The following is a 17,990-nucleotide window of genomic DNA, read 5'->3' on the forward strand; positions in this document are numbered from 1 at the left end:
CAATAGAAAACAGATCCGTCCTCCATTGACTTTCAATGGTGTTCAAGACGGATCCGTCTTGGCTATGTTAAAGATAATACAAACTGATCCAGACGGTTGTATTATCTGAACGGATCAGTCTATGCAGATCCATGCACCAAATGCAAGTGTGAAAGTGGCCCAACTCTAATGGTTCACATACTTTTGCTACTCAGACATGTGATACTGGATTATTTTCCTTAAATGATTAACCAAGTCTAATATTTTTGAGTCATTTGTTAGATCTTTATCTACTTTTAGATTTTTTTCCCCCTTTTGAAGTCCTCTAAACAAAATTGGAAAATCAAATCAAAAGCAAGCAATAATTTACATAGTTATAATTTGTGAGACATAGTACATTTTTAATAATTTTTCAAATGTAATGAATAAGATAGTATATAATACATTGCAATTTGAAAGTTTGGCATCTAACAACCTTGGATATGAAATCAAGTTAAATAGAACACATTGTAAATCATCATTATTAGTGTACAACGTTATTGGTGAAATAGTTATAATTTGATTGCTCAGCCGTCCTCAAACAGGATGTGAGGACTCACGCACATGGCTTTATGGCCGTGGTGTCCATATTGCAGCCCTCAATCCGCAAGATACGGAGCAGTGCAGAGAAGAGACATGGATCGGAAGCCCATGGAAGCACTACGAAGCACTTCTGTGGGATTTCGGTCCGTGCCTCAGCACCACAAATAAATAGAACGTTCAATTATTTTGCAGTGCAGATAGTCTCTTGAGGATCGCAGACACATTAAGGTCAATGGGTGTGCATCCTCAAATGACGTTCACATGGACGGTGCCTGTGCATTGCGGACCGCTATCTGCAGCACGGGCATACACACTCGTGTGCATGAGCCCTTACTCTTATAATTAATAAACCATCATACAGTTAAATTCAATAGTAGATGCGCTAAGGGAGAACATGGTCATTTTACATACGGGTATAGAGTTCCCCATTACAGGACAAACCCCTATTTCAGCAGAGGGAAGCTAAAAGCTTTTTGTTTTCTATGACCTGCATAAAAATAACTGGATCTGAAAATATAATTCAATTGTACATCAATAATCAGTTGTAATTCAAACTGCAAATTAACTCACCGAAGTTTTCTCAGGTTCCACTTCCGAGACGACAGTCTCCATATTGATGGCCGTCTCCTAATCTGCAGCCAGTTAGAGTTCTAGCATTCCAAGGCCTTGAGTATCCTGTAACAATAAGATTGCATGTCAGCGCCAGAGGCAGGCCAGTGAAGCAAGAAGTGTCTGTATCTGTGCCAAACAAGATGACATTTAGTTGAAATTGTTCACTTTGTTAAGCAAATGGGAATAAAGCAACAAGGGGAAAAAAGGAAAAAAAAAACAAGAAAAAAAAAAAAAACACCACCATCCGCTATGGGATGAAACAGCGATTGAACTCCCGTCAGCTCTTTAATAGAACATCTGCTGCTCTGAAATCCTCTCCTCAAATACAGAGCGATTTGGAAGGCAATCCTCTCTGAGCAGTTGCAATAAATATTGCTTTCACAGCACAGGAAAGGAAACCTGCGCTCTGCAGACAGGATCCACTGCTTCCACGTTACAATCACAGCTGGGGAGATGAATCGCATCTGACTTGGACAGTAGACCTTTCCACAGAGAGGTATATACATAGCACTAACCGTGCTTGCTATAAAAAGCTACATTAGGCATTCATAGCAGGGCCAACAGGAGTGACACGTTTTATGTGCCAACATTACTCAACTGGTCCGCACTCCTATCAAAGACTTTTGTCTAGTGACATATGTGAAGAAGTATCTCCAAAAGAAGGGGAGTTTGAAAAGGTATGCTTAAAGGGAAGGAAAACCATCTCGCTAGTGCCACCATTTCAAAGTGACTCCCTGGGAGTCAAAGTCTGACTTTGTTAGGCTACTTTCACACTGGCGTTTTGGTTTCTGTTTGTGAGATCCGTTTCAGGGATCTCACAAGCGGCCCAAAATGGATCAGTTCAGCCCCAATGCATTCTGAATGGATAAGGATCCGTTCAGAATGCATCAATTTGGCTGCGTTTGGTCTCCGTTGCGTTTTTCTAGACGGTCACTAAAATGCAGTTTGCAGCGTTTTGGTGACCGTCTGAGGTCTGACTATGCGGAACCAAACGGATCCGTCCTGACTTACAATGTTGTTTTGAGGCGCTTGCCCCCATCAGTAGGGGGGAGGAATCTGGGTGGCTGAGAGATGCAGTATCCAAGTCTAGTGAGGCTGAAAACCAATACAAAACATGACTTAATTATCGGATTACATTTTTGCACATACAAGAATACTTGCAGCCACAGTACATCTGAAAACTGCACTGAACTTTGTGCATTTGTTTAAAGTGTAACCGTCATATTTTTGGTTTTATTTGCTAGTTTATTAGAGCTAGGCATGTATACCTGAGTTAGTCTGTCAATGATTGTCAAAAGATCTGTAATTACCTTATAATAACCGCTTTCATTAAAGGGGTTTTCCCATCTTAGACAGTGTCATTGTCTGATAGGTGCGGGTCCCACCTCTGGGACCCGTACCTACAAGGAGTACGGAGCGGAGAAAGTGGAGGAGGGTGAACTGCGCATGCGCAGCCGCCCTCCATTCATTTCTATGGAGCCGCCGAAAATAGCCGAGTGCTGGCTTGGCTATTTCCATCGGCTCCGTTCTCCTTGTAGGTGCGGGTCCCAGAGGTGGGACCTGCACCTATCAGACAATGGGGGCATATCCTAGCGATATGCCCCCATTGTCTAAGATGGGATAACCCCTTTATTGTCCTCTGTCCCTTTCCACTGCTCCCTTAAAAGACCGTTGCTAGGGCTCATCTGTCTCTCAACTTAATGTAAACAGAAGATAGAGGGGGCGGTCCCCTGCATAAGGCTACAGAGTGAGGAGGCTTGTCTTTCAGTAATCCAATCTGATTGGCTGGCAGGGAGCTGCTGACTACAGCAAATGTGTATGGGAAAGTTATGGCTTTGTGGATAAGGATAGGTTCACATCTGCGGCAGGTAAATCTAGTAGTCTGTTCCGGCAGAGGAGCAGACTACCGGAGTTACCATATCTGGCATAGCTGGACAACACCAGATCCCCATTCACTATAATGGGATCCGATGGAGATCTGGCGAGTTTCCGGCATAAATGCCAGCATCCTATTGTAGTGACTGGTGATCCGGCAGTGTCCAGGAATGCCAGATACGATTACTCCGGTAGTCTGGTCCTCTGTAGGAACAGACGGCACGACTCACCTGCCACAGATACGAACTACCCTAGAAGTATATACACAGTTTCTGTGCATAAAAACCCATATCCGGAAAAGTAGGAAAATACATAAAATGGCTACCTGTTCATTCAAGCACAGTCCAATCTAAAATCTTAAAGGGAACCTGTCACATTGAAAACACAGCTCAGTCAGCATGTTATAGATCAGGAGAAACTGAGCAGATATAGGGCTATGTGGTAAAATATTCATATAAACCTCTGTTCACCCAGCTCATGAGTCATTGATAACACCGCCCACTGGACTCCTAAGAGCAGAATTATTATCAGTGGTATAAAGAAATAAAATACTGAAGTTATTCTGAATATTTTCCCACAAAACTATAATCAATCTGCTCAGTTCCTCTTTTTCTATAACATGTTGCCAGGTTACCTTTAACAAGGATCTTGCCCAAAGCCATATAATCTGACGATCTGCTAAATTTTAATAGTTGGCACAATTGCACACTCTACTCCACTGATGGGTAAGCACATGTAGAGACTTTTTGGTAGGAACAAGTGCACCCTCTACTCCCGCATTATAATGGCAGCTGTTCAGGTGTTAATTGAGGGTTATGGTAAAGCTGTGTCTATATGAAATCCTGTAAAGCTTTAATTATTGATATGTGTCCAACAATATGCCACATACATGCAAACGGGTACATATATAGCACACTACTTCACACTCTCCCTTAGCAGGTGTATTGTCGTAGGCACACAAAACAGAAAAACAATACAAAAATCATATAAAGTCAAGAGCAAGTAAATATTTTCTTCCTCTAAAAACATTCATGACGCCATAAATGAAGCTTGTCAATCCAGCTGACTAAACAATGCATCCAGGAACAGCCTTTAAACTTAATTACCAAGCAAGTCATCTCCAACGCTCTATTCCTGCCAAGGAAAGCCTCCAACATAAATACAGATTGACTGAACGCAAGGAACCTTGCATCTCACTTGATGTGTCTCTCCTATTGCTCATTATGCTATGGAAGTATGCTGCCAGTTGGAAACCCATGGTATTGTCTAGTAAGGTGCACACTTAGATGGGGCCGCTGATATTTTCAGAACCATGTAATTAAATCATCATTCACCCACTATTGTATGCAGGCTCTAAACATGTAGTCCATGAAGTGGAATATTTCAAATGCAAGCTGTGACCTCTGGCTTTTCACTTACAAGCAGGATAGCAATACGGTTATATTCATTATAGATTACATAATACTGATCCCGTCTCTCAGGCTCCAAGGCTACATTCAGTATGACATATTATAAAGCTGTTCTATTAGAACATGCAGTTGCAAAGACATTTGTTTATTAAGTACACAGGGAAATTAGGAAAGAAACTAATCATAATTGAGAATACAATGTCTTCATTTGATCCCTTTATGAAGCTGTCATATGAAACTCCATTAGTTCCTCTGAGGGCAATTTGAACCTCTAGCTCAGTGTTTCCCAACCAGTGTGCCTCCAGCTGTTGCAAAACTACAACTCCCAGCATGCCCGCACAGCCAAAAGCTGTCCGGGCATGCTGGGAGTTGTAGTTTTGCAACAGCTGGAGGCACACTGGTTGGGAAACACTGCTCTAGCTGTTGCAGGGAGGGATCAAGCTAGGCTCTTACTCACCTCAACTGGGGAAAAGATTCAGTTTACTGTCCATCCACTGCATCATTATACATGTAAAAAATAAAATTAAAAAAATACATTTTTTTTAATGGTTTTAAAGTTCAGAAGATAAATCATCAGTCTCCTTGCCCGACACACTGGTAATGCTGGATGGAGACATCACTCCTTTTAAAAACACAAGGAGCCTACTACCAAAATAATATATATCCAATCATTAGTAACTCTTGCTGCAGATAGGTCTGCACTTCTGCTAGTTACCACCTTCCACCTTGCTAGCTACATCTCTGCTTATTGACTACTGTTTAAAATGCAAACATCTATTCAATATCCCCCAGAACCCCTTGAAGGGCCTATGGGGGAACAAAAAAAAACTGCTAAATAACTTTTTTGTACCGTGTACTATAGAAAACTTCTCATCTGCATCAAGTTTCAGAAAAGGACCTCAAAAGGTACTACAATTCGCAGTCATCATGTTATAGGACAGGAAAAGCTGACCATACTGATATATAGTTTTGTGAGGGGGGGGTGGGATTCAGTAAAACTTGTTTTTTTTATACATTTAAAACTCAGCTTTTTCTGAATTCAGTTGTACACGGGGAGGTGTTATCAGTGATTGATTGCATTCTCTGTGTAAGTGTGTATGCAGAGTGACTAAGTTGTACACAGGGGAGGTCTTAAGTTACAAAAACAAGCAAAGTTTTAAAAGTAGAAATTACAAGTTTTACTGAATCTTTTCCCACAAAACTATACATCAACATGCAGCCCACAGATTGCACTGCATTTCGTGGTGACAAGTTCTCTTACATTGTAAACATTTCTCATCACTAGTGTTGAGCGAACTTCTGTTTTAAGTTCGGCGTCTAAAGTTCGGCTTCCGGTTAGCGAAGAATCCCGATATGGATTCCGAATTCCGTTGTGGTCCGTGGTAGCGGAATCAATAATGGCCGATTATTGATTCCGCTACCACAGACCACAACGGAATTCGGAATCCATATCGGGATTCTCCGCTAACCGGAAGCCAAACTTTAGACGCCGAACTTAAAACAGAAGTTCGCTCAACACTACTCATCACCCTAGATGGGAATCTCAAGGGTCAATGGCAACAAACTAAAGAATGGTGCTAATCTCCTATAAAGCAGAAAGTCAATGCCAGAGACCCGGGTTATAGTAAAGTGCTCATCTTGTACATTGTTAGCAGAACATAATTTTTTGTGAACCCAGATGTATTCTTCAATAGCTTAATTCTTAGGAGAAACATTTCAAGGTCCAATTTATAAACTAAAATCACCTCTCTGCTGGGTTGATCTTTTCCTACACAGTTACCAAAGGTCATGGAATTCATACAGTCCATGCACATGACACGCCAAAGTTCTTGCACAAAATACAGTTATGGGGCATAGTTCTTTTACAGAGACTTACTTTGTGACTATGAGATGGTTTTACTTTCAAATAGTATTGATGAAAGAAGTGAGCGACCTCCTGCATTTCAGCTAGGACTCCCACCATGCATATTTGTTTGGCTGCTTCTCAGAGCGCTCACAGAAGTGAATAAAGCATGATGGGAGTTGTAGTTTCACAACTGCTGGAGTGCCAGAGGTTGCTGACCCCTATATGCTTCTTGGTTGCATAATGATTTTGCTGTCACTCTGCAATTCCTGTTCCTTCCTTCATTTTCAGACCCCTGATTTTCAGTTTACAAACTGCTCTTAAATTCAAACTTTCCTCACATCGCCAGAATTATGGGGTAAAATGTGCCAAGAATAGCATTTTGATTTGCCCCAAATATATCAACTGTTTTCTCCTTATTTTTCGCCAGAAAACTGTTTTGAAAGTCAAAGTGTGTGGGGCAACCAAACTAGAGAATATTGCGCCTCATTTATCAACTTATGTTCCGCTTAAAAGGTAGATTAAGCTTGCTTCTGTGGTAGTGTAAATTGTTAAAAGGTGCACAGCAGATCTGATAGATGGGACCATCATTCAAAAAGTTACAACTGCAATTAAATGTCGCATAATGGCCTGAAAGGAGCTGCACATTCAAACTCTATTGGGCACAGATGCATTGTCGCAAACACAATTAAAATGTCTCATTTTAACACTTTGGCGTAAAAAATTTTTTTTTTAATTTGTTTATAAAATGACAAAATTATTAGCCTACAATTACAAAAGCCATTTTAAAAATAGCATGCGCCTCTTAATAAATGAGGTGAAACAAATCACCACTTTTGATTTTTGATGTAAGGGTTTTTCTTGTGCATAATACGCCAATATTGATAAACGTCCCCGTGTGTCCAGCTTTTTGCCGCTTTCCTCCTGCAAACTACCTTGTGTGTGCTTTTCTCCCCATCTACAGCCTGTCCAGGCTACCCTCCTTGGATCTTGCCCAGGCTCCTGCTGGTATTTCGTAACACTGAGTGAAGGGAGGGGGAGAGCAGAGAGATCAGTAAGGCCTCGTTCACATCACTGTTTCTCCTTTCCGTTCTCCGGCTCCGTTGAGGAGCAGAACAGAAAGGATGGATTCTGAAGATAACCGAGACCTAACTGAGCGTAACGGAGCATAAAGACCCCATAGACTACAATGGGGTCCGTTCCGTGTCCGCTCAGAATATGATTTTTGAGCGGAGACGAAAGTCCTGCATGCACTATTATATTAAATGCTGAGGTGTCCAGACGGTTGTATTATCATGACGGAAGCATTTTTGCTGATCCATGACGGATTCAGCAAAAACATTGGTGTGAAAGTAGCCTAAGCTGGAAAATGGGCTTCTGAATAAATTTTACCTACCACCTAATTTTTCTTATAGTATAATGGAGGTTGCTGCACACAAGCATGGCCATACCTCCATTAGGTCTAAGGCCCCTTTACACAAGCGAGTTTTATGCGTGGGTGCAATGCGTGACAACTTTCGTCTCTGCTCAAAAATCATATTCTGAGCAGACACGGAACAGACCCCATTATAGTCTATAGGGTCCTTAGGCTCCGTTACGCTCAGTTAGGTCTCAGTTATCTTCAGAATCCATCCTTTCCGTTCTCCTGCTCCTCAACGGAGCCGGAGAACGGAAAGGAGAAACAGTGATGTGAACGAGGCCTAAGATGCATGCAGGAGCAATGCTCGGATGGATTTACGTAGCACCAGCAGCTATGTGAAGCACTTACACAAACCCTGCAGAAGCAAATGGTACAACGCTTCTAATGCAGACTATTTAGAAAGCCGCTCTAATTTCCATTTAGGAAGCTAATGAACAATAAAAAGGAAAAAAAAAAAAAGTGCTGAGGTGTCCATTTCCTTTAAGGACTGCCATCTGAACACAACCTCCAACAGAGCTTAAAAAAGAAAAGCAAGCCTTATAAAAACAGAACTGCTTACACAAAATACAGGGTATCCATATGGAGCAAATACACATTTTGCCAACAGTTTAACATCAACTGGATCAATTATGCTTCTCCTTAGTACCACAGCCAAAGGATCACTGTGTGGGTGGAAGAGAGAGAACATATTTCACTCGAACAACAGATCCTGGCTATAGACTACATAATTGTAAATGTGGTTGGAGGTTATGGATTAAAGTAATAAAAAAAAAATATTCTCTACAAAGCACAAAACAAGATAGTAGAAAAGAACAAGCAGATTGCCTACTACATAGTGTATATTACAGTACATTACAATTTTAATGTACAAACAGCAGAGATCATATTAACCCCTTAGTGACCAGCCTGTCTTGGGCCTTACTGATCAAACATTTGTTTTCTCATTGTTTTCATAGTCACCTTCCAAGAACTATAATTGTTTTATTTTTCCATCTAGGTAGTTGTATCGCACTTTATAAAAATTTTTATGGGACAAGCTGTCATTTTTAATGGCACCATTGGGGTACACATTTCATTTTTATTAACTCTTTCTGGGAGGGGGATAGGAAAAAAACAGCAATACTTCAACCACCTAAAACTACTAAGTTTTAATTTTTCAGCATACATAACAAAACTTTATTCTCTGGGTCAGTACGATTTCAGCAATACCAAATACAGTTTATCTAAAAAAGTTTTACTACTGTTGCGCAATAAAAACCTTGTTTTAAAAAAAATAAAAAATATGCTCTTGCATTCACCACATCCCAAGACATTTTTCTTCTTATGGACGACTGAAGATTTCATTGATATTATTTTGGGGTACATAACACTTTAGGGACCAACTAAAAGGAATGACAGAATGGAATTCCCATAGACTTTAACAGGAAAGTGGAATGCCCATAGAGAATAATGGAAATGTAATATTTGAATTAGAGACAAAACCATTTGACATATCTAATAATTATTTAGCAGGCTTACTCTCCAAATTCAGTGGGATTATTTAATGTTCAGATTAAGTGCAATATCACTGTTTTCTGCAGAATGACGAGGGTGAATGACACAAAGGAATGCCCTTAGACTATAATGGAAAGTAAACTATGAGCTCATTTGCAGGTAAATCTGTGTTATGTAGGAAATTAACCTTTACCGCAAGTGTTCCCTGGGTAGAGTAGCATATTGTAAAATAAAAATTACCTTGGATTATAACCATTTTCTATAGAATGCAAAGGTGATGAAATGCCCATAGACTATAATGGGAAGTAAAACGTGACTTGGTGCCTGAACCATTCAACATATCAAATAAATCTGTAGCAGGTTTACTCTTCAAATTCAGTGGGATTATTTAAAATTGAGATTAAGTGGGATTATCATTGTTTTTATATGATATGAGAAGGGGAATGACACAATGGAATGCCCATAGACTATAATGGGAAGTAAACTATGAGCTCATTTGCAGGTAAATCTGTTATGTAGGAAATTAACCTTTACCGCAAGTGTTCCCTGGGTAGAGCAGCACATTGTAAATTTAAAACTATCTGGGATTAAAGAGGTTTTCTATAGAATGACTGAACACAACGTCAAATATACAGCATCAAATATGTGCAGGATACAGTACATTTGAATACACCCTTAGGGTAGGGTCACACTGAGCGCATACGCAGCGTATTTAAGGCTACGAGAAACGTGCCGGACAGCGGAAAATACACTGCGTATGCGCTAGGAGCACACACACAGTGCTTTCCCTCCACGGCCTTGTGTGTGCAGTAAGGTTCGGAGGCGGGCCGAGCACACCAACGTAACGGTGATGCACGGGGCCACTTCCAAACCTCACTACAGACACAGTGGAGAGAAGTCCTGTGTGTCTGCTCCTAGCGCATACACAGCGTATTTTCCTGCTGCCCGGCACATTTCTCGCAGCGTCAAATATGCTGCGTATGCGCTCAGTGTGACCCTACCCTTAATTTGTAAAAAAAAAAAAAAAAAAAGCCTCTGAAAAATTAACAAAGCAATCTGTTTGGTTGCTATGGGCAACTGTCAGCTGTTCCTCTGTGCACATTTTGATAAATCTCCCCCTATGTTTTTCAGTTTAGCAATTTGTTGTAACATTGTTCTTGGTTTGTTTTCTCTTTTATCTGACAATGTACTTTGCTACTCCATACACTCCCCTATGGCGCTGCCTTTGTTTACCAGGGCATTCTTTTTTGTCTCAGACAAAAATGTCAATGTTTATTTGTATACTTTTTATTTTGACCCCTCCCCACTTCCCATCCCTTCTTTGCTTTTGCCTCCCTCCTATTTTTGATAGAGCTGCAATACCACACACAACCTGAGGACAGTTGAGGTGCTGTTTTTGGAAGAAAACTGTAGTTTTTTTAATCCTGGATTACCCCTTTAAATAAAATAAGTATTTACACATTTTCTATAAACTTGTCAGTTTTCATTCTCAGTAATACCAACATGCTATAGGAGTTTCTTCAGTTCCCCCCTACATTTTACGAGTAAAATTCTGCTCAGGAATTACACTTAGAAATGTTGATGAAGCAGAGTCCCATTGCAATCAATGGGATTCCGCTGCACAGTGCACACTACAGAATTTCAGCAGTGAAGCTTTCCACTGAAATTTCTGTCGAAAGAATAAACATGTTCATTCTTTCAGCGGAATATTGAGCGGAATGCACTGCCAGCTATAGGGAACGGCAATGGCTGCGCTGCTCATGCAACGACTAAATGAGTTGTGGCGGGGCGCATTTGGAATTTCCGAACTGAATTTCTCCGCTTGGAAATTCCGTATGGTGCATGGACCCGTAGTTGCCCCCATGTATCCTCCACCCCAAAATCAGAGCCCATTCCTAGTCCTGGGCCTATAGTTGGTGAGGGGGAGGAAAGCTGTTGTGTCTTTAGTTCAAAAATTAAATTTCCATTATTCTCTAGGGTTATTCCACTTCCCATTATACCCTTTGAATCCCCTTTCATCTCCACTTTATTATTTGCCACTGAACTTGGAGATTATGTCTGCTAAAGATTTATTTGATATTTTGAATCGTTCACACTCAAAATCACATTTTACTTCCCATTATACTGTATGGGCATTCCATTCTGTCATTCACATGTTATTCCATAGAAAACAGCTTTAATCCCAGATAGTTTTAAATGTAAAATGTGCTACTCTACCCAGGGAACACTTGCGGTAAAGGTCAATTTCCTACATAACACAGATTTACCTGCAAATGAGCTCATAGTTTACTTCCCATTATAGTCTATAGGCAGGGCATGCCATTGGGTCATTCCCCTTCTCCTATCATAGAAACCAATGATAATCCCACTTAATCTCAATTTTAAATAATCCCACTGAACTTGAAGAGTAAGCCTGCTACAGATTTATTTGATATGTTGAATGGTTCATGCACCAAGTCACGTTTTACTTCCCATTATAGTCTATAGGCATTCCATTACCTTTGCATTCTATAGAAAAAACGGTTATAATCCAAGGTAATTTTCATTTTACAATATGCTACTCTACCCAGGGAACCCTTGCGGTAAAGGTTAATGTCCTACATGACACAGATTTACCTGCAAATGAGCTCATAGTTTACTTTCCATTATAGTCTATGGGCATCCCTTAGTGTCATTCACCCTCGTCATTCTGCAGAAAACAGTGATAATTCCACTTAATCTGAACATTAAATAATCCCACTGAATTTGGAGAGTAAACCTGCTAAATAATTATTAGATATGTCAAATGGTTTTGTCTCTAATTCAAATATTACATTTCCATTCTCTATGGGCATTCCATTCTGTCATTCCTTTTAGTAGGTCCCCACTTTTTACGCAGATTTTTTTGGGCTTTTCTTTGTTTTCCACTGTACAGGATAATCTATATGATATTTGCATTATTATATAATATATTATGAGATATAAAATATCGGTATAAATTATCGACCTGAAAGTTCACAGATTATCGGTATCGGCTCTGAAAATAAAAAATAAAAAATGTATTCTGAGCCAATCCATATTGTACGTGTGAAAGGGGCCTAAGGCTTGCCATACAGATAAGACTAAAGTCGCCTTTACTGGCCAATTTCAGCCATTTTGCTGGACTGCCTATTGAAAAACTAGCCCAAAACCACAGTTCTTAAGTGTAGTTTACATGAAGGGCCAAGGGAGCAGCAATGCAGTAACTAGCCATGTCTTGTGGTTCTGGGCCACAACAGCTTCGGAAATCGGTGGAGATACTGGGAGTCAGATCCCTGCCATTCTGATTCGAATGACCTTTCCTACGGATAGGTCATCAATATTAACCTCTTAACAAAAAAGAACTAATCTGGTCCCTCGATATTTCTGAATGTTAAACATTTTCCATTTATTATCCTTTCAGCAGAGTGTTCTATAAAATGTCATGTGGTTGTTTTAGGATCATTAATTTAGCAAAAACCTGGTTACCATTTAATCTCCTAATGTAACAAATGGGATGATGCCCAGAACGATTAATATCATCCACAATATCAGCAAAGTAAGTGCAAACAAATTACATTAACCCATAAAAATAAGGGAAAAAAAAAAAAAAGACACTATAATCCTGTTTTACCAGACATAGAATTTATGCAAAAAACAAACAAAAAAAAAAAACATCAAATGACAAAGATTTCTTCCACTCAATGGAAGGGAGTTAAAGGGAACCTGATCCATATGCAAATGACCTGATATGAGTCCTGTATCCGGAGATGAGTCAAGCGGAAAGGAGCCGAGCACCGCCCCGCGTCCTCCGAATCTCCTCCTTGCTGGCTGACGTCACAGAGCTGGAGCGCCGAAATCTCGCGATGCGCGAGCTAGCGCATGTGCAGTGTCGGCATCATGTTCATTCCCTGTACTGGCATCAGCACAGGGAACGAACTACGCATGCGCTAGCTCGTGCATCGCGAGATTTCGGCGCTCCAGCTCTGTGACGTCAGCCAGCAAGGAGGAGATTCGGAGGACGCGGGGCGGTGCTGGGTTCCTTTCCACTTGACTCATCTCCGGATACAGGACTCATATCAGGTCATTTGCATATGGATCAAAACTGTTTTTTAACACAATAAAAGCGGAGAGAGCTGTGGGGACTGGGTATTGCAGATGTGCTAGTGGCCATCTAGCAGCCCATGTCCCCAGCTCTATGCACAAGATCCTGGTGACAGGTTCTCTTTAATATATAGAACATAAAAGTGAAAGAAGGGAAAAAAATAAATAAAAACACACACTCCATATTGTTAAGGTCAGTAACTTTTCCCAAAAACTTTGACATGTCAAAGACATGTCAATATCAGGGATGAGCCTTCTATAAACCAGCGTTTGCTTGTTGTCTTTCAGCCGTTACCTAAAATCATTGTTTCTGTACAGAAGATAGTGTTGCCTAAACGATAATCTGCTGCACTGGAACAATGATTTTCTATGGCGACAAGTGATCACAGCGATCGCTTTACACCATACAGTGAAGCTGATGGCATGTGAATGCAGCCCTCACCCCCGCTGATCATCAGGCAGTTATTGGAGACATCCGGTTCGTTCCTGATAATCTTCTTGATCGTTGGTCGTTAAGTATAGGCCATCAGTAAAATTCTGACAAACCCTTTTAAAAAGGTGACCCATCCTACCTTAGGGTCCATTCACACGTCCGTAGTGTATTGGATCCGCAATACACCTGGCCGACACCCCCCATAGAACTGCCTATTTTTGTCCGGACAAGAATAGGACATGTTCTATTTTTTTTGCGGAGCCGTGGCCCGGAAGTTCTGGGCAGCTCTCCGCATCCATTCCTGCCCCCTTTGAGAATGAATGGGTCCGCGCCCGGTCCCAATATTGCGGAACGGATGCGGACCAATTTGCTGACACCTGTACAAAATATTAACACTGATTTTCTCAGGTGTTCAAATACTTATGTTCAGCAGTGCAAGACAAACTAGAAAAGCTACAATTTCTGGGGAAATTGTGTGAAGTGTTCTTGCCTCCACCAGTAGTCTACAACTGGAGTGGGCGGAGTAACTGGGTGGAGTGGCTTGAGTAACTGTTGTGTGGTTGGAGTGGCTGGAGTAAGGCTCCATTTACACGTCCATGGTGTGTTGCGGACCTGCAAATTGCAGATCCGCAACACACCAGCCCGACACCCCTATAGAAATGCCTATTCTTGTCCGCAGCTGCGGACAAGAATAGGACATGTTCTATCTTTTGCGGAGCTGCGGGACCCGAAGATCGGGGCCGCGCTCCGCAAATGCGGAAAGCACACTGTGTGCTGTCCGCATCCATTCCGTCCCCATAGAGAATGAATGGGTCCGCACCCGTCCCGCAAAATTGCGGAAACGAATGCGGACCCATTTGCGGACGTGTGAATGGAGCCTAACTGTGGAAAGGTTGGACTGGACAGAGTAACTTTATGGAGTGGGCAGAGTAACTTTATGGAGTGTTTGGAGTGAGTAAAGATAGTAAACATTACACTAACCAATTGATAGAGTGAGAAATGCATTTGAACTTTTATTTATATAGCACATTTAATTGTAATGTTGTTGCCCAAAGTGCTTCACAGTTACATTAAAACATACATTTATAAAAAAAAACATTAGCAGACGATTTGTGTAGCTGGGCTTGAAAATGAGGGAGTGGTGGCAGTTTAGAAATCATGTCCTGATTTTTCAGCTCACACTCTAGCTTTTGTCACTCTGCTGGCTGCTCACACACCTGGGTTCCAATGACAACTCACTCTACAGCAAGGGCAGAGAAGAGTTGCGGTTGCCATCTTTAAACGGTTGTAGTTAAAAAATTATAAATCCTACAGCGAAGAGCTTTATATTGTGAGAATCACAAGACCCAGACCTACATTTGGATGCATAGTAGGTCTCTGAAATATTAAAAATGAAGACACAGTTGCAGTTTAGAAATTGCCCTTCAAATTTGAGGTGGCTAGAGTGGAGTTTCAATGAATGTCAATGGGCGGCGTGAGTTGCAAACAAATGGTCATATTGTGAAAACTATCAGGACAATGGCTTGAAAATGAGATTGTGTAGGTGGGCTTGAAAATGAGGGAGTAATGGCAGTTTAGAAATCATGTCCTGATTTTTCAGCTCACACTCTAGCTTTTGCCAGCTCCCACTTTAGTTTTGAACATTCCGCCATTCATTCCTATGGGACCAATTTAGCCACAAAAACGCCGATATTTCGTGAACTATTCGGTGAAATGTTCCACAAAGTAATAGCACACCAATACTGTCTAAGTAGTGCAAAAACTGTGGAAGAAGTTAGGGTGGTAAATTTGGCTATAATAATAAGAATATATATGCGAGATAACAGTTCTTGCCATGCAAGAACACTTAATACATTTAAAAAACATACAATGTGATTTTCTAAAAAAAATAAATTTATTCTGTCTCTCAGAGTGGGAATGCATCTACAATGTGAATTTAAGACCCCTCCATGATTTGTAAGTGGGAGAACTTGCAAAATCGCAGGGTGTTCAAATACTTCTGTTCCTCACTGTATGTAATAAAAACAACTAGAATCCCCCTCTCCCCCAAAAAAGCAATAGGCACTAAAGAACTTGTTTAGTGCCCTTAAAGGGCCTCCATCAGCAGATTTGTACCTATGACACTGGCTTACCTGTTACATATGCACTTGGCAGCTGAAGGCATCTGTGTTGGTCCCATGTTCATATGTGTCCGCATTGCCGAAAAAAAATGCACGGCAATGCCCCCGTTGCCCCTAGAGACTCATTTGCATATAGCAAAACATAATTTTCCTCAGCAATGTGGGCACATGAACATAGGACCAACACAGATGCAACAGGTCAGTCGGTTTCAGATTTGCTGAGAGATGCCCTTTTATTACCATTGAAAGTATATGTCTGCTGCTCAAAAGAAACCCTTTATGAGAATACCCAGTGAAAACACTTTGCTTACTGTATATATAACCCCTATCTGTCTGTAGAAGAGGTTGCACAACCTACAAGAGCCTCCTATATTTTAGCTGGCCTTTCTGCAACCCTGCTGCACGACCAGAGCTGAGTGCTAGCAGTAGAGCAGATTTCAGATCTGAGAGCACATAGTGCCTGGCACTGTGCTTATCAGGTACTCTTCAAATCTACAGTTACAGGTTCAGTTTACCCAACACAGCTGCATGAATGAACAGAGATGGGAGAAAGCAAACGGCATTCAGGAAATACAAATGTAAAACTAATCTAAAAGCACTTTCTCTCTTGCTTATTTTCACACTATGACATACAACACAGAACTAGTTAAAAGAATATAAGACAAGTGTACAGCTAAAGCTAGATTAATACTGCACTGTATGCACTTCCTGGCTTGAGGAAGGCTCCAGCATTGAGCCGAAACGTCGCATTACCTATATGGGTGAATAAATTCTCTTTTTTCGTTTTACTTTTTGGAGTGCTGCCCGTTTTTCCAATTATATATACTGGGTTTGCTCATTCCCAATAGGGCCAGCTGCACCCACTTGTCTCTTTATTAGACGGTGCTGCCACTTATACTTATACACATATACACGCGCGCGCGCACACACACACACACACACACACACACACACACACCAGGGAAACCTTCCAACATATATGCTGATAGGTACATAGACTTGAAGGGGTTGTCGAGGTTTAGAGCTGAACCCGGACATACCCACAGTTTCACCCAGGAAGCCTTCCTAATATGAGCATCGGAGCATTTTTTTTATGCTCCAATGCTCCCCTTTGCCCTGCGCTGAATTGGAGGGCATTTTACAGAGTTCTGGTGACGTACCGGGCTCGCCATAGGGTAAACTAACCGGCTCTAATGGGCGGGCTTTAGCGTTGCCCTAGCTTGTAAAATGGCTAGGGCAGCGCTAAAGCCATCACTGGAAACACTACTGGGCAGAAGCCTCTGCCCAGCAAACAAACGAAAAAACCCTTGTCCTGCACAAGGCAAGAGAGCATGAAATGCTCCAATGCTGATATCACAGGGCCTGCCTGGGTGAAATTCTGAGCATGTCCGGGTTCAGCTCTGAAGACAAGTAGGCCAAGAGGGTTTCCTTTGGCCAGGATACATTTGGCTCATGCAGCACCAATGGTAAGGAATGAAATGCGCAGTTAACTGTCCTGGAAAGATGTGCTTCTACAGTTGCAAGAAATATGGATTTCTGCACAAATTGGTCATAAAATGTGATCTGATCTTCATCTAAGTCACAATAGACAATGACATTCTGCTTAAACTAATAACACACAAATAATTAAATGTTACCATGTTTTTATTGAACACACCATGTAAACATTCACAGTGCAGGTGGAAAAAGTATGTGAACCCTTTGATTTAATAACTGGTTGAACCTTTTTTGGCAGCAATACCTTCAACCAAACGTTTCCTGTAGTTGCAGATCAGACGTGCACAAAGGTCAGGAGTAATTCTTGACCATTCCTCTTTACAGAACTGTTTCAGTTCAGCAATATTCTTGGGATGTCTGGTGTGAATCACTTTCTTGAGGTCATGCCACAGCATCTCAATCGGGTTGAGGTCAGGACTCTGACTGGGCCACTCCAGAAGGCGTTATTTTCTTCTGTTTAAGCCATTCTGTTGATTTACTTCTATGCTTTGGGTCGTTGTCCTGTTGCAACACCCATCTTCTGTTGAGCTTCAGCTGGTGGACAGATGGCCTTAAGTTCTCCTGCAAAATGTCTTGATAAACTTGGGAATTAATTTTTCCTTCGATGATAGCAATCCGTCCAGGC

General features: G+C 41.2%; 1 protein-coding gene across 4 annotated transcripts in view; it reads right to left on the bottom strand.

Moving 5' to 3' along the window:
• OSBPL8 (oxysterol binding protein like 8) overlaps positions 1 to 17,990 on the bottom strand; it is a 243,922-nt gene that overhangs the window by 173,635 nt on the left and 52,297 nt on the right. For 3 of the 4 annotated variants that reach the window (XM_040410150.1, XM_040410159.1, XM_040410132.1), the window contains exon 3: positions 1,132 to 1,236. In XM_040410150.1, the coding sequence (XP_040266084.1) occupies positions 1,132 to 1,173 (42 nt within the window). In that variant the 5' untranslated portion in view covers positions 1,174 to 1,236. Of the gene's footprint in view, positions 1 to 1,131; positions 1,300 to 17,990 lie in introns of all 4 variants that reach the window. The other variant, XM_040410142.1, reaches the window with a different exon arrangement.

Source organism: Bufo bufo, chromosome 1 (assembly GCF_905171765.1).
Source record: "Bufo bufo chromosome 1, aBufBuf1.1, whole genome shotgun sequence".
In the NCBI taxonomy this organism is placed as follows: Eukaryota; Metazoa; Chordata; class Amphibia; order Anura; family Bufonidae; genus Bufo; species Bufo bufo.